Here is a 21,145-nt window from a genome sequence, read left to right as displayed (position 1 = left end):
TTTAAGGTTGGAAAAACAAAAACAAAAACAAAAACACCAGACACAATAGTAAAGGAGAAATGGAACAAGCACAGGGAAATTTAGTGACATTCAGGAATACTGGAGCTGAGGGATGGGAAAGGGGGTGTGAACGTACAAATGTAGACAGAGAAGAACTCTTCAATTAAAGCATTTAACTATCCATAGGTGGAAACTCCTGGAGCAGATTTACATCGAGGTCAGGTCAGATCAGGTCACTAGCTTCCCAGGTGGCTCTAGTGTTAAAGAACCCGCTTGCCAATGCAGGATACATAAGAAACGTGGGTTTGATCCCTGGGTCGGAGAGATCCTCTGGAGAAGGGCATTGCTACCCACTTCAGTATTCTTGCCTGGAGAATCCCATGGACAGAGCAGCCGAAAGGGCTACCGTCCATAGGGCTGCACAGAGTTAGACATGGCTGAAGCAACTAAGCACGCAGTACAAACATAAGTAATTTGTGTGAGGCTTCCCAGGTGGCCCTAGTGGTAAATAACACCTCCCCCCCCCCCCCAACCACCACCACCAATGCAAGAGACATAAGAGATCAGTGTTTAATTCCTGGGTCAAGAAGATCCACAGGAGGAGGGCATGACAATCCATTCCAGTATTCTTGCCTGGAGAATCCCATGGACAGAGGAGCCCAGAAGCCTAGTGGGCTACAGCTGGATACGACTGAAGTGACTTAACATGCACACAGGTACAGGTTATTTGTATGGTTTAGTTTCAGTAAGTTTCTTGATCTGGGTTCTCCTTTTTATTAGGAAATTAAGCTTTTTGCTGTATAAGTAGAGTTTTAAAAATCAGAGTCAGTATTAGCATATTTATAAGAATAGTTTTTTTGGATAAAGCTCTCTGAAATAATATCAGAAACTTTCATGGTTAGAGATATACATAAGAAAGCAAGAAAACTCCTGGCAACTGAAAAAGAATGAGATATAATGCCACTGAGGGGCTAAGGAGAGTGCGAACAATGCAAAGTTGCTGAGGAAAAGTCTGAGCCATCACAATTCTATAGCTTACACTTGCTTGCCTTTGTTCAGATTTAAAACTGTATGAAAAGTCATTTTATGTATGACTGAACATGTGTTTATATTAGATGAAAATGTTTTTCCATTTCCTTCATGTATTCATGGTTTCAAAAGATGCTATTGGTATCCTTAACCCAAAATAAGTACAGCTGTAAAGCAGATAATTGAAAGATGTCATTAACATCACAGCAAGCCTGGTTGATATTTAGAAAACATATGTTCTGCAAGAATATCGAATGGATGAATTTACCAAATCTGACGTTAATACAGGAGATTGATCTCTTACTAAGAACTACCTATGGTGCAGCAGAAAACATTGAATTTCCAGCTAAAGATACCTTTTACCTGTAACATAGTTAGGATACAGGTCACCCATTGGTGACATGCCCAATGCATAGACCATGTGTAGGTAAAGGTTGAAGTCTTGTTTAGCAGGGAATGGGAAAATTGACTACTACAGATGTTCTTTTTTATGATATGGTAGGAAAAAAAAAGATTAAAATAGAGTTATCAAGAAGCAGCAAAGTCAGGGTGCAGTTTAGATATGGGAGAGGCTGTAGTATTGTCACCCAGATACAGAGTGTAATGCACAGACTCTGAGAACTTTAGAAGCAGACAGTACCTTGGAGAGTCCTCATGAAGGTAATTGGCCAAACTACAAATTAGGGTCCTTACTTCTAGGCTCCCAGCATTCTTGGTGTGAGATTGCTCTCATTCTGGTATAATGGGTATTTCATATTAGTCTCAATTCATTAATACTCATTCTCCCTGGGCCTCCGTGTCTTCCAAACAATTTTGACTGCCTTTGTGGTTGATTTATCTCCATTCATCCAAGAACTTTCAGTGTCTGTGTTTGTACAAAGTTAGTCTTTTAACTGATTAACGGCAGTTGTCTCCTCCATTCTGCACACACACGGCACTTTTTCACTTAGAGATTCTGGATGTTTGCAGCTCATTCTAACCCTCACAGTTGAGGTCATTTCCTGGAGGCCTCTCCTTCTCAATCAGGGGCAGGAAATCACCCTTGTGAGGTCTCAGGAATCTATGAGGAAGCTACCTTTTTCTGACCTAATTCAGAAATGTTGGAGTATAATTACATAAAGAGGTGACATCTTTCAGGTAGATGAAGAAATTAACACATTCTTGGACCCAGGAATATTGATGTGTATTTTCTACCTCCTCCATCCACTTTCATTTCTCCTGAGGCACTGCTCTAAGGATGGCTGCTCTACAGGGAGAAGACAAATCCTAGAATTCCACATGTACTTTGTAAAATCATACTACAAGAAGAGCATTAGACATGGTTGATTCTTAGTTCTAAGTTTTAGTTACGGTTGGCATCAAAACGGGCTTCTGTGATGGCTTAGCGCTTAAGAATCTGCCTGCAATGCAGGAGACCTGGGTTCTACCCCTGTGTTGGGAAGAGTCCCTGGAGGAGAGCATGTCAACCTACTCCAGCATTCTTGTTTGGAGAATCCCACGGACAGAAGAGCCTGGCAGGCTGCAGTCCATAGGGTCGCACAGAGTGGGAGACAAATTAAGCGACTCAACAGCAGCACCAGCATCAAAACAGATCTGACTTGAGAACTAAAGAAACCTTTTTAAGCTAATTCACAGCAAGGTGCCTACATATGAATTTCAAAGAGCACACTTTTTAGTTTGTAACTCCAGATCTGTTGATACATGCTTTTTTTTTTTTTGACACTGATGACTTAATGACAATACATATTGTTCTAAATGACTGATAACCAGCACAAATTATATGGTAAAAGCTCATTTTATACCTTTAAAAATGCTTACCTTGTGAATAAGTGGAAATTTCAATATTTATGTATGTGGGAAACATAATACTTGATGTAAGACTCTAATGAAAATGAGTTTTAATTGCACTTTATTTTTATACATGACTTGCATGGGAAAATTACTGGACAGTTTATAGTGTTATAAACAGTGGGGACGTTTCCCTGCTGGGAGGATTTGGGGAGGCTGCCTGAAATGGGATGCACAGGGTCTGCCAGGGTCACCTCGTTGGGGAAGTGACATCACACTTACCCATACACGCAGTGGGCGGCCGACACCAGCCAGTCCCTGCTCACCAGAGAAGCTCCGCAGACTTGTTGATCATTGAAATACAGAGCAACGACCCAAGGCCAGGCTCCTTCTCTGGAGTCATTTCCTCCAACAATCTTCGGGCTAACTTCTCGAGTCACCAGTTTTTTCCCACATGCTATTAAGATAATTGAAGAAACAGCCTCTAGTTAGTTTCAGTGAATTTCCTCTGATCCTGAAAATTGAATGGGCCATTACAAAATAATTTAAGGTGACAGCGACTCCAGGACATTAAACTGAAGGCTTGAAGGAGAACAAGAGGAAATATTTACTTACATTTATAGTTACATTGTAGCAGAATCAGTGAATCCTCTAAGCACTGTTGGCTGTAATAGAAGAGCAACTATATTTAAAAAATGGTGGACATAACATTTATAACAAAACATAGTATTATAGGTTATCCTATTTTTTCTCTTTAGTACAATGGGCTTTTAAATATATCATACTCAAAATGTAGGGAGGTTGAAATGTACAGCAAAGAATCTTCAATTGAAAGCCAAATAAAGCTGAGTTTGAACCTTTAACTCTGCAACGCAGGTGATTTTAGGTAAGTTGCTCAATATCCCCAAGGCTCAGTTTTAATATCCATTGATTGGGGCATAGTACCTTATTGGAGTTTTGTGAGAAATAAAGAAATGTTTGCAATGGAATTACTATTGTGCATTATACAGAATGAGTATTCTATAAACCATGCCTACTGTTAGCGTCTGTGAATCAACCTTGGATTTCATCATTCTATAACACAGAATATGCCTTGGTGCCCAACACTGTGTGTGAGGCTGTGTACTTATTCACAGAATTCAATGATGAATAAATCATAGGTCCTACCTTCAAAGGAGACAGATGTGTAAACAGGCACATAAAATGCAGGCATAAATAATTAAAAACTCACTACCTGTTTAAATATTTGGACACCGACTTATTTCAAAGCCAAGAATTCTCGTTTAAAGAAATTAAAAGAAAAATTGTTTTAAAATGTTATACTTACCAACCACTAGAGATCAGTATAATACAAGGAATTAAAGAGCTTGCCCACACTTTTTCCTGATGCAGCTATGTAGCTATCGCTTATAATAAAACACACATATGTATGTAATTTAAGTTTCTATTTAAATATTTACACAATCTCTTGTGCACATTGTTTAGATGCTTGAAATTTTAGAAAAGACCAAATCAAAAAACATGAAACATGACCCAAGATCCATGTGAGATAATAAATACAATCAGAGCAATTCAATGTTTTTGGAACATACATGGTAAGTATTTGATCACAGGCATTCATGTTGTCTAATGGACAAATTCTTTAGAGTAGACATATTCAATTGAAATATAAGGAAATGTATATTTTATTAATAAGCAATGTGCATGTAGGTATATCTATCTAGATATAGATGTATCTATATGGCTTCCCTGATAGCTCAGTTGGTAAAGAATCTACCTGCAATGCAGGAGACCTGGGTTTGATCCCTGGATTAGGACTATCCCCTGTAGAAGGGAAAGGCTACCCACTCCAATATTCTGGCCTAAAGCATTCCATGGACTATATAGTGCATGGGGTTGCAAAGAGTTGGACACGACTGAGCAAATTTTACTTTCTGTAGATGTATCAGTATGCATCTAACATTCCCCAAAGAAGAAGCCTCAGTTAACTCTCCTTCTGTTATCCACCTAGGGTTAGGAGATAAGCAGTTTTTAAGATATTTTCCACGATGATGTCCTGTTTCATCCAAACTTACTACATTTACCATACTTATCAATAAAAACTGATATTCAAAATGGTTTCTATTCTTAGGTGTTGAACAATACTTAATGTTATGTTGTTTGTATAAAATGGATGGATTTCTTTTCAGCAACCACAGAGAAGTTTTTGGCTAACTTAACAGATTTTGGCTAACTTAACCAGAAAATTGAAGTGAACTAGCACCTCATTCTTCACGTGTTTTGCTTAATCAAACTTATCATACACAAGCACGTATGTAGTCTCAGAACAGAGCAGTAAGAGGCTTCACTTCCAGTCAGAGTGAGCAGTGAGTCCATTTGTCTAGGTATATTTAGAGAGTTTAGAGAAAAATAGAGTAACTGTTCTGGTCTTCGGTCCTGGAGTGAGAACTAGGTTATTCCCCTCTATGGGAAAATAGGCAATGCCATGATGCTGTGTCTTACTCCCAGTCCAGTGGGGCAACACTGGGATACAAATGGATGTCTGTATCTGCTGTGTTGACAAAGTGAACTAAATCCTCTTCCTATATTTGCCCAGCAACACTGGCCCTGTTTCTTTCTTTTTCCTTTCTAAAACTGCTATTTAAAGTAATATGCTGCCTTGGAGCATTCACAATATAGGAGGGTAGAATGGAAAGTGGAAGGCTTAAAATCTCATGTTGCCTCCAGCTTTGTGAAAGTGTCCAAATCACTTATCAACAGCAGGCTTGTTTCCTTAACCTTAGAGTACAGAAGTACTACCTAAGTCACAGAGGTTTTATATGAACTGGAAATACCCTCTGTAGCATTGTAATGTTTAACTGAGATGAAGACTGTAATAGAGATACAGAAGATGCAGTTTTGATCCCTGGGTCAGGAAGATTCCCTGGAGTAGAAAATAGCAACCCACTCCAGTATTCTTGCCTGGAAAATTCCATTCTTGCCTGGACAGGGGAGCCTGGCAGGCTACAGTCCATGGGGTCTCAAAGAGTTGGACGTGATTGAGCGACTGAGGGGCAAAGTGTTGATAAGCACTCTTCATCTTGTATCTAGAACACATTCTCAACCAATATGTATAAAATCAAAATTTGCTTATGTCTAGGACTACCAGACAAAGAAAAAGGAAGCCCAGGACTGGAAGTAGCGCAATTCTACATTTCCAGTTATTTCAGGTCAAGTTGCTTCCGTAGTTAGAAGAATCATCCTCCTTGATATCTTCTTCCTTTTCTTATATTTTTATTATGACCACTAGTGAAAGAGCATTTTCAAAACATTACATTACATGGGGCAATAAACCTGTCTCTTCAAAAAACAAATAAATATATTAATAAATTAACTAAGTGCAAATATATCTGATTTCCTGCCAACCCAGTATACGTGGCTAATCAAGAAAGAGATTAAGAATGTCTTGGCTTACTGATATACTGAAAGTTTCAAATATCTCTGTCTATAAATGGTATCTCTTTCAAATAATACAAACCTACATACAATAGAGACATCAATGTACAATGATACTGCCATTTTGTTGATAAGCATAGAATAACCTAGTTCTTATTTTAAACATGCATATAATTAATATGAAAATATTTAATATTTTTCCCTTGTTTCCTAACTCATCCTTAAATGTTTGTAAAATATAAATGAGAGCCATTCTCAACATACAAGCTGCTCAACATCTGTAACGGTAATATAAATTTAGACATGCCTTATAAAAAGGAAATCTGTGAAAGGAGATCTTGCAGATTCTTTGCTTCATCCCCTCTGAGACTAATAATATCAGCTAAGGCTGTGCAAGCATTCATATAAAATATTCAACTGCAAAGTACTTTGGTACTAAAAGTACTCCTTTAACATTTGTTTTACTGGTTGAACTTACAGAAATGGCAACTTTTCATGAACAGCTGAATAATTATATAATTTCACTTTTCACCATATAATACATTAAACCAAAAACTACAACCTAATGTACCAGCAATAATATCTTAAATTCTTGTAGTTATAGTCTTTTCTTAAAGTATCTTTCTCCACCCACCCCCAGTTCAGTTCAGTTCAGTCGCTCAGTCGTGTCCGACTCTTTGCGAGCCCATGAATCGCAGCACGCCAGGCCTCCCTGTCCATCACCAACTCCCGGAGGTCACTCAGACTCACGTCCATCGAGTCCGTGATGCCACCCACCCCCGAGCTCGCCTTTAATGGAGCTGTAAAATTTGAAGCCAATCAAATTAATTAATTAATAACTGAAGTTATCATTAATGCCTGAACAGAAGAAATGACATAATCTAAGCTAAAACAGATATTTGAATACAGGAAAGATGCTGCTTTTAAAACATGAGTAAAAGCAAACCTAATTTTAAAGGGTGAAAGAGAAATGCAAACACGACTTAGAGCCTGGATTCCTTCAGTTAATATCCATGTTCTGTTTGCAAGGAAGAGGCTTCCCAGGTTGCTCTAGTGGTAAGGAACTCTCCTGGCAATCCACTCCAGTATTCTTGCCTGGACAATTCCATGGGCAGAGGAGCCTGGTAGGCTACAGCCAATAGGATCACAGAGTTTGACACAACTGAAGCAACTTAGCATGAACACATTTGCTAGGAAAAAGAATACCATGACTTTTGTTTTTCTCTCTTCTCTTTTGATGATACATAATGGCATCACTCTGTTTAGTCTGATATGTACCTATTTATCTCAACTCTCACAATTTAAGTCGTTCAGTCGTGTCCAACTCTTTGCGACCCCATGGACTATAGCCTATCAGGCTCCTCCATCCATGGGATTTTCCAGGCAAGAGTGCTGGAGTGGATTGCCATTTCCTTCTCCAGGGGATCTTCCTGACCCAGGAATCAAACCCAGGTCTCCCGCATTGCAGGCAGACGCTTTTCCGTCTGCACCACCAGGGAAGCCTGTCTATGGGATTTGCTATTTTTAAATCCAAGAGTAGGGATAAAAAAGATACTGATGTAAAACTTTTTGAATATCTGGGTGCTAGTTACACTACAATACTTCATTTGACCATCTTACCATATATATGGATTAGGTAATGTTATCCAATAGGATGGATTAGATACTTCTTGTGATTACCTGAATAACAAAAAGTTAAATACCTTTCAAAATTATATGGCCAGTATGGGATGGCTTCAAAATCTATTATTTGGTCCATGTACATCTAATCAAAGAACACATTTTGTAACCTACCTTGGCGTTAGTATTAAGCTGCCATTAGGTGCTGTGTTTAATTTTACAAATGGTCCACCTCCAGTAGAAAAGGTTGGCATGGATGAGTTTCCAGTCCTAGGGAAAAACCCAGGAATGAAATCAAAATACAAGCAAACAAACAAAAACATAAATTAGACTACTAGTTATTTAATGCTGTGGACATTGAAGTAAACTATCAAATTTCTGACAAAGGATTAACATTTTAATATTCAACTTCAAGTGTTTTAATGTTTAAAAGATGTTATAGATCTGTAGAAGAATTACTCACAATGACATAAAATGTGGATGAAAGCTACTAGACACTTTCAGTGTCTTTAAGGTATTGTCTGACCTGAAAGGGAGAGGAAACACCCTCTCCTTATTTCTTTTCCTCTTGCTGATCATAATAGCCATGAGTCTTCCTTGGAAACTCCTCTGTGTACAGAGTTAGGAAGTGTTCAGCATTGACTATCATCCAGGGAATACACTGGACGATAATGTTTGTATAATACTTCTAGTTCTTATTTGCCTGCTCATATTTATTATTTAACTGAGTTAAGATCAGTGCACACATCACTTGAGTGTCTGAGTTTGTCATTTGAGTTTTTCTATGTTGTCCAGAAAGTTCCATAATGGTCATTTATAATGACAACTTCACAGACTTGCTGCACCATAATTTATTAAACATTTTTTCCTGTTGAGTGTAATTCACCTTTTAAGAACATGCACATTGTCTAAGAATGCAGAAAAAGGTTTATTTGCAGAAAAAGATTTTTTTAAATATCAGTGTTTATTTTAGTCGCTCTGTTCTTGATATTTTATTCAATGCAAAGCCTATTAATAACTATCTTAATTTAAAGTCAGAAGCTATGTGATTGTTCTAAAAGACAGAGTATGTAGCCTGGACTTCTGAGTGTCAACCAGCAAGCCAGAATGGGCTACCCAACTTTATGTGACAAAAGACATTAAGTGACTGGCCTTTGTTGTCCTTGAAAGCCTATTATAGCCATTCTGTCAACTGTGAGCCTTCATGGAAGATTTATTTTAATTATCCACTCTTTCCTAGGCTTAGGCTGGAAACTTTAACTTCTGAGTTTTTAATATTTTTCCTGCCTTTTATTTATTCTAGATTTCAATCTTCATATAAATTATGCCTTTAGGCTAGAGACATCCTGGTACCTGCTCTCTCCTCCTGGCTGGCAGGAAGATGATGTGGTTCCTATCTTTTGGAATATCATTATGGACTTGCCCACTGCCTCTCTAAAAGAGGGTCCAGTGTATTCCCTGGACGATAGTCAATGATGAACATTTCCTAACTCTGTACACAGAGGAGTTTCCAAGGAAGACTCATGGCTATTATCAGCAAGAGGAAAAGAAATAAGGAGAGGGTATTTCCTCTCTCTTTCAGGTAAGACAATACCTTAAAGATACTGAAAGTGTCCAGTAGCTTTCATCCACTGAACAGAAAGCTGGAACAATGAAACTCCTACGTAATGTCCCAGAATTCAGCACTTGCACTTTCATTTTATAAACAGATGAAAGTAACTGAAGCACACAAATCAATGACCAGTCCTTTAATAAAATCTAAAGTGGATTTACCAAAGGGAAAATGAGTCTTAGTACTATTATTGCTAAAGTTTAATATATTCATTCCATGTGGGAAGAATAATTATCTTTTTTAAAGACTTATATAAAATATAGTTGTTATAGCTCAGAAAAGAAAACAGGAATAAAGACATCCAAAGAAAAGGAAAAAACTCACTTAAGATGATACATGCACCTCAGTGTTCACAGCAGTATTATTTACAATAACCAAAATATGGAAGCAACCTATTTGGCCATCAACAGAGGAATGGATACGAAAGAATAAAATTTTGCCAATTGTGACAAAATGGATGGACCTAAGCAATCTGTTTAAGGCACTGATAAATTAACTCATAAATCAGGATCCACAAAATGAATATCACCCAGGGGCCTGGTCCGTGTCACAAATCTAAATCTAAGTCAACCTGCACTTACAGGAAGTGCTTCACTGTCAAGAAAATGTAACACCAGTCATAATCCTCCAACATAGGTTTAGCTGGCTCAGCTCAGTTTCTCAGTCGTGTCCGACTCTTTGCGACCCCATGGACTGCAGCACACCAGGCCTCCCAGTCCTTCACCAGCTCCCAGAGTTTAACCAACTTATGTTCATTGAGTTGGTAATGCCATCCAACCATCTCATCCTCTGTTGTTCCCCTTCTCTTCCTGCCTTCAATCTTTCCCAGCATCAGGGTCTTTTCAAACGAGTTAGCTCTTCACATCAGGTGGCCAAAGTATTGGAGTTTCAGCTTCAACTCAGTCCTTCCAATGAACACTCAGGACTGATCTCCTTTAGGATGGACTGGTTGGATCTCCTTGCAGTCCAAGGGACTCTCAAGAGTCTTCTCCAACACCACAGTTCAAAAGCATCAATTCTTCGGTGCTCAGCTTTCTTCACAGTCCAACTCTCACATCCATACATGACCACTGGAAAAACCATAGCCTTGCCTAGATGGACCTTTGTTGGCAAAGTAATGTCTCTGCTTTTTAATATGCTGTCTACGTTAGTCATAACTTTCCTTTCAAAGAGGAAGCGTCTTTAAATTTCATGACTGCAATCACCATCTGTAGTGATTTTGGAGCCCCCCAAAATAAAGTCAGCCACAGTTTTCACTGTTTTCCCATCTATTTGCCGTGAAGTGATGGGACCAGATGCCATGATCTTCGTTTTTTGAATGTTGAGCTTTAAGCCAGTGTTTTCACTCTCCTCTTTCACTTTCACCAAGAGACTCTTTAGTTCTTCTTCACTTTCTGCCTTAGCTGACTCACCTTACCCCAGAAAATAGGACCTGGTAGCCTGTAAGGCTATAAGGAAATCCTTGGCCTTTTAGCCAGTGGTACCCTGTTTCTCCCTTGCCTCTTCTAACATTCAACTCACTCTTGCCCCAGATCCCTCAGTAATAGTGCTACACCGCTTGTGAGGCATTGTCCCCTCCAATCTATGGGCTATTTTTTCCTGAATGCATGTGTATGTGCGTGCTCAGTCATGTCTGCCTCTTTGAAACCCCATGGACTGTAGCCTGCCAGGCTCCTCTGTCTATGGGATTCTCCAGGCGAGAATACTGAAGTGGGTTGTCATTTCCCTCTCCAGAGGATCTTCCTGACCCAGGGATGGAACCTGCATCTCCTGTGTTTCTTGCACTGCAGGTGGATTCTTCATCACTGAGCCACTGGGGGAAGTCCTTCCCCTTGAATAAAGGACATCCACTGATTGTTGAATTGGTTTAGTTTTGTCACTTGACAGCACTTGTGACTACATGGGGGAACATTCAGAAGAGTTATTCATTAAAAATGCACATTGAGGTTGTGGATTTAAGGCTTCCTTTGTCTCTGGCTGCTTTTAGTCTATTGCTTAATTGTCTTTTAAAGATAGATCCTGAGGAGATGTATTAACTTCTGTGGAAATTCAAAGCAAAGTCTAAGCAAAATGAAATTGAAAAAATATTGAAAATTATTTATAAATCAGTGTTTAATACCTGTTCATCACACACCTACCACTGACGCTACACTGTGGTGGGATTTTCAGTTACATTTTTAACACAAGCCTATCCTAGAAGAAAGGAAGACTAGAGGCAAAGCTTTAAGGACGAAGAATATTTAGTAAATGCTGAATGTTCTACCTGGGATTCTCAAGTACCATTTCATAGTTATGTTTTCAATAGCTGGCTAAGAAAAATAGATTATGTATGTATGTGGACAAAATGACACACATAAACCTTGTATTCTAAGCTTGTGTTCTAAATTTGCAAACTCAAACCTTATATGAGGAAAAAACCTGCAGTTAATGGTGCACGTATATTGTTTTGGGTTACTCAGAACAACTGGGTAAAACATTCTTTTAGAAAAAACTTCTAAAGTACTCACATAATTAATTTTTATTGTAAATATTGATATCAGCAACCTAAGGGTGGTGTATAGAGCCCATTGGTTCATACAAACATTTCCAGGCATCAGTGCTGGATATTAAAAGTTAGAATTTAATTTGAGAGAGAGTACCTGCATTTCAAACCCTGCCAAGCTGAATTCACCTTTTACAAACCAAACACAATGTCTTCCAATTGGTATTCACAATAAACAAAATATAAGCAGCAGAGGAAGTTTATGATAAACTATTTCTTATTTCAGAAAATGATGGAGAAAATGAGGATACATTTAAAATATTCTTGGCAAAATAAAAGGTTGACAACCATATGTATAGTCACTGTTTAGTTCATGGAAATAAAGTCTCAGAACTGAGAAACTGAACTGCTGAGAATATATTATATTCAGTTCTTTAATTAAAGCATGTAACTGAGGCACTCCCTGACTCAGTTTCCTTTTTGCAAGAAAACTAGTTGTTCATTTTTGAGAGGCATTCTGTCAAGATTACAACTGGAGTTTGCTTTTTTTTTTTAATTCTGAAAAGGTCCCAGCTCTGCAGATTTAGATAACTCTGTGCATATTTGCATAACTGTTTGAAATCTGCAGTTTGGTGCCACATAAAAATGCATCCATATAGCATCACCTTGATGACATGGTAATGCCTCCTGACTGCCTATTTCTAAGACTTTATTACCATTTTTATACGTTGTGCACCCTCAAAGGGCTCCCCTGGCTTCAGGGGAACCTTATTCTCTGTGAGAAAAGAAGCATATAAATGCAGCCCACCATTATTATTTTTGAGGTCATATATGGAGTACAAAAATACACTCAGAGAGGAATTCTAGTGAGAAAAAGAAGCCTATCCCCAGGCGTCTTGCACAATATTAAATCTTCTGCCCCTATTCTTAGGTCCCTTGTAGGTTTCCTCTCTTTCGTCTCCCTCCTTAGACTGTGTATACTGTGATAAGAATTCCTCCCTGAAGCTGGAGCTTAGGTAGGGATGTTTTAAGCTTTTGGGCTCACTAAAGCTGCAAAGAATCACAAATGTTGCAAATGCTGCAGTCAGGCACTGTAGCTCATTTCACACCCCAAAAGGTTTAAGTAATGAATGGAAGCAGATGGGATTAGTCTGAAAATGTTTTAGGAGAAGAATGGGCCTTCCCTTTCGATTGGAGGGAAAGAGGGGGATCGATTTGGCAGAACAGAAGGTAGGAGAGAGCATTTTAATAGGCAGGGGAAAGATGAATGAAAGGAATTTGAGGCAATGGATTGCAAAGCTCCAACTAGGAGAGTGGGGACTCGTGGGCAATTCCATAAGCATCATGACTGAACTGGACACATGTAACCAAAATGCAACCAAAATAGCTTATTCATTTATAACAACTCACCTAGCACTTACCCAGCCATATATTAGCTCTTAGAAAACAAGTAAGCTTAATTAATTTTAGATTTTATGATCTCAACTCAAAATTTCATGAGACACAAAAGGAAAAAAAAAATGCCATAGAAAAAATTTTCTTTCCCTGATCAATTTACCCCTTGTACAAGCTACTGTATTAAGAACCAGAGAGAAATTGATAGGGTCAGTCTGGTAGCCACTCTCTACCATATTAATGGTATTTGCAAGGAGACAAACTCCTTGTACCTCCTACTAAAAACCAAAAACATGGCTGAGAAAAGTGATACTTCGATCATGGGAGATGGGATATCTGTGGACAGCACCTTGGATAAAATGATATTTATCCCTTATAGTATATTCTTGATTCAGTTGTAACATTGTTTTCTCAGTCCCTGCAGTTTATTTATCTTTGAATAAGAGGTATACCGGAGACGGCAATGGCACCCCACTCCAGTACTCTTGCCTGGAAGATCCCATGGATGGAGGAGCCTGGTGGGCTGCAGTCCATGGGGTCGCTAAGAGTTGACTGAGCAACTTCACTTTCACTTTCCACTTTCATGCATTGGAGAAGAAAATGGCAATCCGCTCAAGTATTCTTGCCTGGAGAATCCCAGGGATGGGGGAGCCTGGTGGGCTGCTGTCTATGGGGTCGCACAGTGTTGGACACGACTGAAGTGACTTAGCAGCAGCAAGAGGTATACGATATACACTTCCATGTTAACTATAAAATTTTCTTCAGTTCAGTTCAGTCGCTCAGTCATGTCCGACTCTTTGGGACGCCATGAATCGCAGCACGCCAGGCCTCCCTGTCCATCACCAACTCCCGGAATTCACTAAGACTCACGTCCATCGAGTCCGTGATGCCATCCAGCCATCTCATCTTCTGTCGTCCCCTTGTCCTCCTGTCCCCAATCCCTCCCAGCATCAGAGTCTTTTCCAATGAGGCAACTCTTCGCATGAGGTGGCCAAAGTACTGGAGTTTCAGCTTCAGCATTATTCCTTCCAAAGAAATCCCAGGGTTGATCTCCTTCAGAATGGACTGGTTGGATCTCCTTGCAGTCCAAAGGGCTCTCAAGAGTCTTCTCCAACACCACAGCTCAAAAGCATCAATTCTTCAGCACTCAGCCTTCTTCACAGTCCAGCTCTCACATCCAAACATGACCACAGGAAAAACCATAGCCTCGACCAAACAGACCTTTGTTGGCAAAGTAATGTCTCTGCTTTTTAATATGCTGTCTAGGTTGGTCATAACTTTCCTTCCACGGAGTAAGTGTCTTTTAATTTCATGGCTGCAATCACCATCTGCAGTGATTTTGGAGCCCCCCAAAATAAAGTCTGACACTAGTGCATGCTTTTTAATGCCTTACTATATTTTAAGGTCATGCATGCAAAATTTCCTTTAGAATTGAGGGTTCAGTAGAAATCTATTTTCCTATGGAACTGCTGCTGCTGCTAAGTCACTTCAGTCGTGTCCAACTCTGTGTGACCCCATAGACAGCAGCCCACCAGGCTCCCCCGTCCCTGGGATTCTCCAGGCAAGAACAGTGGAGTGGGTTGCCATTTCCTTCTCCAATGCATGAAAGTGAAAAGTGAAAGTGAAGTTGCTCAGTTGTGTCCGACTCTTCGTGACCTCATGGACTGCAGCCCACCAGGCTCCTCCACCCATGGGATTTGCCAGGCAAGAGTACTGGAATGGGGTGCCATCACCTTCTCCTCCTATGGAACTGGTATTATTCAGCTTATCTCATAATTAAAGTTATGTGGTTTTTAATGTTTTCTTTTTGGCATGGATTTCCAGGAAATCTAAAACACATGTATTAGTAATTGTGCTGACCCTGTATATTGTATCGATTTGGTTCCTTCTTTCTTAGACCTTATTTACTTTTCTAGTGTATTAAGTTTACCACATATACTGTTATAAATCAATACAGTTTCTTTTGAAAATATAAGACTGTAAAGAAAAGAAGAGAGAATGGAAGGAAATAAAGATGAAAAGTTGAGGGGAATAGGGAAGTGAGGACGAAAGCAAAAAAAAAAAAATAAGGAAGAAAGTAAGTAAGAGAAAGAGGAAGGTGTAATTAAAGGAAAGGAGAAAAGAGTATATTAACTCATTTGAGTTCATCAATTTAATCCAAAATTGTCCTCGACCTCAAAAAATATAGCATGTTGTTTACTGTTTGATCAGTTGGAAATAATTTTTAGGAAGGAGGCTAAATGAACAAGGAGCTTCCCGGTGGCTAAGTGGTAAAGAACCCTGCCAATGCAGGAAATGCAGGTTCCATCCCTGGGTAGAGAAGGTCCCTGGAGAAGGAAATGGCAACCCAGGCCAGTATTTTTGCCTGAGAAATCTCATGGAGAGAGACACTTCACGACTTACAGCTGACTAAACAACAACATCAGAATGAACAAGGAAACTTTTGTTACTCATTCAGGGAATGATAGTTTTCTCCTGCTCTTATCTGTTTCTATTTTAGAATATAGACACCTCCCTCCCTCTCCGCAACATCAGGATTTAAGGGAATGGTGAAAGATATTTTGGTTTGGGGAAAACTATAATATTTGTTATTTTTATGTAACAATTTTAAGTGAAGAAAAAAAGCCTTTGATTAAAAAGCAGAAACAGCAACAAAAACCAAATGAAAACCCCCCAACTCTACAACAGGCTTTTGCAGACTAGACAACAAAGTTGCAGAAAATTTATTGGTAGATGATTCACAATTGACCAGAAGAAATTCTATCTCTTTATGTGTATAATTATATTCTCAGCAATTTCCTTGCCCCCTAAATTTCTCTGGGTTGCAAAATACCCATTCATGTTTAAGTCAAAATAAAACTTAAAGGCAACAAAGAGTTTGCTCCCTAAATTGAATTAATAAAAATAAGTGATTTCTTATAAAAGAATCCTTTATTTTCCAATAATACTCTTTCAAATACTTACTAGTATACATCAGGAATGAATTTTTCCCAAGCAAGCAATAATACCAACCTGTGTTTGTTGAAATCTTAGCCTTGATTTTTTTTTCTTTTTTCTAAAGAAAAAAATACCATTTTAATGATGTCCTACTTATAGTGGTCTTTTTAAACTCTAATTTTGTTTTGATCTACTGAGTGAAAAAGTTTTCCACAGAAGTTAAAAGAGGCTAGTGTGAGAATGAAAAGCTGAGGAATCCCCTGGATTAAGCCAGAGTTGACCTGCACATAGGGAAGCTAAGAATTCATGTTGGGCTGCCGAGGTGGTGCCAGTGGTAAAGAACACACCTGTCAATGCAAGAGAAGTTAGAGAGGAGGGTTTGATCACTGTGTCGGGAAGATGCCCTGGAGGAGGACACAGCAGCCCACAACAGAATATTTGCCTGGAGAATTCCATGGACAGAGGAGCCTGGCAGGCTACAGTCCACAAGGGTCGCAAAGAGTCAGACACAACTTAGCACACATGCTCTTAGTAGGAGAAAAAATGTTTAATTAGTTTGATGGACAGGGAGGCCTGGCATGCTGCGATTCATGGGGTCGCAAAGAGTCGGGCACAACTGAGCGACTGAACTGAACTGAATTGAACTGAACTTTGTTTTTAATACCAGATGAAATCAAACTGCCAAACTTCAGAGATGTTTTGTATAATTTCTATGTTTTCTACTGAAACAAATATACAAGGTTTCTTGGGTTCTTTTGATATGACAGTTCTACTTTCCTGTGGCAGGAGAATCATCCAGTGTTCTTGAAAGAACCAAGACCTCTGGCTCTTACTCTAGCCAAAATTCCAGCGTGAGTTCTATGGAGCCCCTAGCAATTCATGGTAACATGTAGCCAGTTTATAGTTGGAGGATAAATAATGATATTTTTATTTTTACTAACTTGTAATTGAAACACAGTCTTTATTTCTGCTACAAATGTAGGTGACTAACCACAATATTCTTAGCAGCACCAATAATTTTGTCACTAAGACAAATTATACATATCTTCAGATCTTAGCGCATTCTTCTAAAAATATCACTTATGATAGCACAGCAATTAGAATCACCAGCATATCTTATTTAGTCTCTTAAAAAAGAAATATATAATACCATACTATATTTTTAACACTTTGATAGCTTTTTCAATGAAATGAATTTCCTTCAAAATTATGTGTATTTTACTCTTTTGCAACTTAAAAATATGCACCTAAGAAGAGGTTGGTAAGTTCCACCAGACTGCCAAAAATGTCCATGACACACAGAAGAAGGTTAAGGACAACCCCACTTTGATAGAGATTTTCAAACTATATGCAGCATCAGAATCACCTTAAGCGCTTATTCAAATGGAAACTGTTGGTCTCTGTTCTAGACTTTCAGATGAGTGGGTCTGAGGTGGGGCTCCAGAATGTAAATTTGTATACATGCATCCCAGGTGATTGTTACAGATGCTGCTAATTCTTTTTTTATCTTACTGTTTATTTTAATTTTTATTTTATATTGAGGTGTATTAGTTGATTTGCAATGCTGTGTTAGTTTCAGGTATACAGCAAAGTGATTCAGTTTTATACATATACTCATTCTCTTTCAGATTCTTTTGCCATGTAGGTTATTATAGAATATTGTGTAGAGTTCCCTGTGCTATACAGTATGTCCTTGTTGATTATCTATTTTATATATAGTAGCGTGTATATGTTAATCCCAAACTCCTACTTTATGCCCCTCCTCAACCTTTCCCCTTTGGTAACCATAAGTCGCTTTTCAGAGTTTGTGAATCTGTTTCTGTTTGGTAAATATGATCATGTGTATCACCTTTTTAATTTTCACATGTAAGTGATATCATATAATATTTGTCTTTCTTAAAATTTACTTTACGGAAGTATAGTTGATTTATAAAATTCTGTTAATTTCTGCTGTAAAGAAAAGTGATTCAGTTACTAATTTGATTTTAAAATGAAACACTGGGAACCGCTGACCTGGACCACCCTGAATCTGAATGTCTGGGAACATGACTGGGTGAATTTAATGTATCATCAGGTTCGGGAACTGTTGATCCAGCTCTTGGATTACACTTCAGTGGTATACTTGTTTTCATGCCCTTGCCCATAGCAGATATAATTATCTACCACTGTATTTTCTACATCTTTGTGAGATGATATGCCTTTTACAGATTAATCTTAGGAAGTTATAAATTATTATAGTTTGCTATTATTTTCTTTTGCTTATATTTAATTAATGTATTTCTCATTCTAAAACAGGAAAAACAAATCAGAGGTACAAATTGCAATTCAGGCAAATGATTAGCTTTTTAGCTTGGTCAGTTAAACCAAATGAAATAAAATTTTTTTTCACCATTTTGCCCACAGCCCTTCCTACCCAACTAGCCCACTGCCTCAACCATTCCACCCAAGGAACATAGTTAAGAATAAAAGTAAAATGTTTTTTGCATCTTGAACTCATCAATTAAAATTTTAAAATAACAGAGAATATCATTTATTATTTTTTGTATAGAGTTAGCAAATAAAAAATTATTTAAATTTTATGTAGCAGTTATACTTTTTCTACTAATTCCTATATCTAATCTTTATTGTCTTTTTGTGTTAAGGCTTTGCTTTCATAGTTGAAAATTTGGGGATAGTGACAGAAAATATGTACAAGAGCAGGAGCATTATTTGTCTACCAATTTCTTTTTTTTTTTAATAATTTATTTATTTATTTTTAGTTTTTTATTTTTTAAATTTTAAAATCTTTAATTCTTACATGCTAATAGGAAACACAGATTCTACTTTCGATTTTCTATGAACCTATTTTTAGTGCTAAATTATGAATACGAATTCGTTCTAGTGCTTACAGGAAATTAAACTATTATGCTCTATGTATGTGAAACATTACATTTTCAAAACACCTCTGAAATGGGAGAACATTGGAGTAGTTCTGCTTCTAATTTTGGGTTTCAGAATGAGACGTTCAATTAGATGTTTTTGATATTTGAACTGAAGTTATCTAGCACAAGACTCCTATGGGATTTAAAAATTAACATCAGTTCCTCATGGGGATACATATAGCTAATTCTATTTTTAAAGTGTTAGCATTCCCTAAATTTTGTAGAGCTTTGCAGACCTGATGACTTCTTGATTTTAATGCCTTAGCAGAGCACATCAACTGCATCGTTCATTTATTGGGTTAATAACAGGGTAGTGTGGTTTCCTAGGAAATATTCTAAAAATCACTGCTCACTATTTCTTTAACATTTATTCTTGCATCAGTCTAAAATGTTTTCTTTCATACTTTGATCAGAGACGTGAAAATGTTATTCAAAATTCTTTTTACTTAGGCAGCTATCAATGGTGGGGAATGAAAAATATTTCATTAAAAATAGGAAAGCTGATGAAATCTGCCTCATATAATTTACTAGAATCTGTGGGGAATTGCATTTTGTACCCTAACTGTGTAAATAATCTTGATAGGCTACAGTGCCCTTTTAATAAATTGACTCTTAAATTACTTTCCTCTATACCAAACACATCATTTTAAACTCACTGTTTTCTTCCATTAGCATGCACCAACCTACACAAATTCTCATTAAGGCTGTAACTTTCTTTCAATTACTAGAGCACTAGGGAGACTAGTTAATAAGTGCTGGTCCAAAGATTAAAGTCTTTGCAGAGATTACCTGGCTCATTTCTGAAGAGAGCTGAGTGCCTTACCTCATGAAAAACGTTGTATTGAAGGCAGTGGGGTGTACTACTTGCTTTATACACACTTAAAAAAAAAATCTAGTTCTCTTTCCCTCTCTGTGATTGTGACTGTGATCCATTAGAAATGAGGTCAGTGAACTAGAGAGTAAAATCTGGCTGAAGGTAAAAACTTGTAAATAGGTAGTATATGGTCATGTGGAATTGGCCGTCATCTATACAGCTCAGGCCACTTTCTAGAAAGCTTTCCCTGACATGCCCAAATTGAGTAGAGGTTCTCCTACAAGACATTGTATTTATCACAATATATTGTAATTCTCTATTTCTGTGTCTGTCTCCACCACATAAGCACTTAAAGTAAAAACTATGTCTTATTTATCCAAAGAGAAGACACATTATCATTCCCAATGCACAAACTTCTAAACTGTGAATAATCAAAATAATGTGTTTCTATTAGCAACTGTTAGAAAAAATAATGAAGATAAATGTTCCCTTTCCAATATGCTTTTGCAGGCAACTGGAGTCAGCTTTATGCTATCACTCAACATATTTTATTCAAATGCATTAAAAATATTTTTGCCAAAGAAGATCTTGATATCTTTGATCTTTCTAAAGGCTTCACCTTAACGCCAACATTGTCTCTTTGAGGAGACAGTTTAGCTAAGGTTCACACACCACAGGGGAAAGAACAACTGTGCTGACAATCATATAGTGATACTAAGTAAACTATAACTCAAGCTCCTGTACAGTCAAAGCCCAATCATCCAGGGCATTTAGGTCCATCAACTGTGGTCACAAGGTCAAGGAGCCAATCTCCTTAGCCTAAACTGTACTAAGTTCCTGAGTCTATAAAACAGCTCCTCAGCATGACTATCAAATTAAGTAGTGGAAGCAACTGTGGAAAATTCTTAAAGAGATGGGAATACCAGATCACCTCACTTGGTTCCTGAGAAATCTGTATGCAGGTCAAAAAGCAACAGTTAGAACTGGACATGGGACAACAGACTGGTTCCAAATAAGAAAAGGAGTATGTCAAGGCTGTTTATTGTCACCCTGCCTATTTAACTTATATGCAGAGTACATCATGAGAAATCCTGGGCTGGATGAAGCACAAG

General features: G+C 37.9%; 1 protein-coding gene across 1 annotated transcript in view; it reads right to left on the bottom strand.

The window, feature by feature from the left end:
* Positions 1-21,145, bottom strand: part of TMPRSS15 (transmembrane protease, serine 15) — a 153,631-nt gene that overhangs the window by 24,349 nt on the left and 108,137 nt on the right. The window contains exons 19-21 of the mRNA XM_018051693.1: positions 8,047-8,142; positions 3,433-3,482; positions 3,100-3,274 (exon numbers count right to left, since the gene is read on the bottom strand). Of these exons, the coding sequence (XP_017907182.1) occupies positions 3,100-3,274; positions 3,433-3,482; positions 8,047-8,142 (321 nt within the window). The remainder of the gene's footprint in view (positions 1-3,099; positions 3,275-3,432; positions 3,483-8,046; positions 8,143-21,145) is intronic.

This window comes from Capra hircus, chromosome 1, assembly GCF_001704415.2.
Source record: "Capra hircus breed San Clemente chromosome 1, ASM170441v1, whole genome shotgun sequence".
NCBI classification, from domain to species: Eukaryota; Metazoa; Chordata; class Mammalia; order Artiodactyla; family Bovidae; genus Capra; species Capra hircus.
Note: the sequence above shows the minus strand (reverse complement) of the source record. Positions and strands in the feature narration are given on the sequence as shown.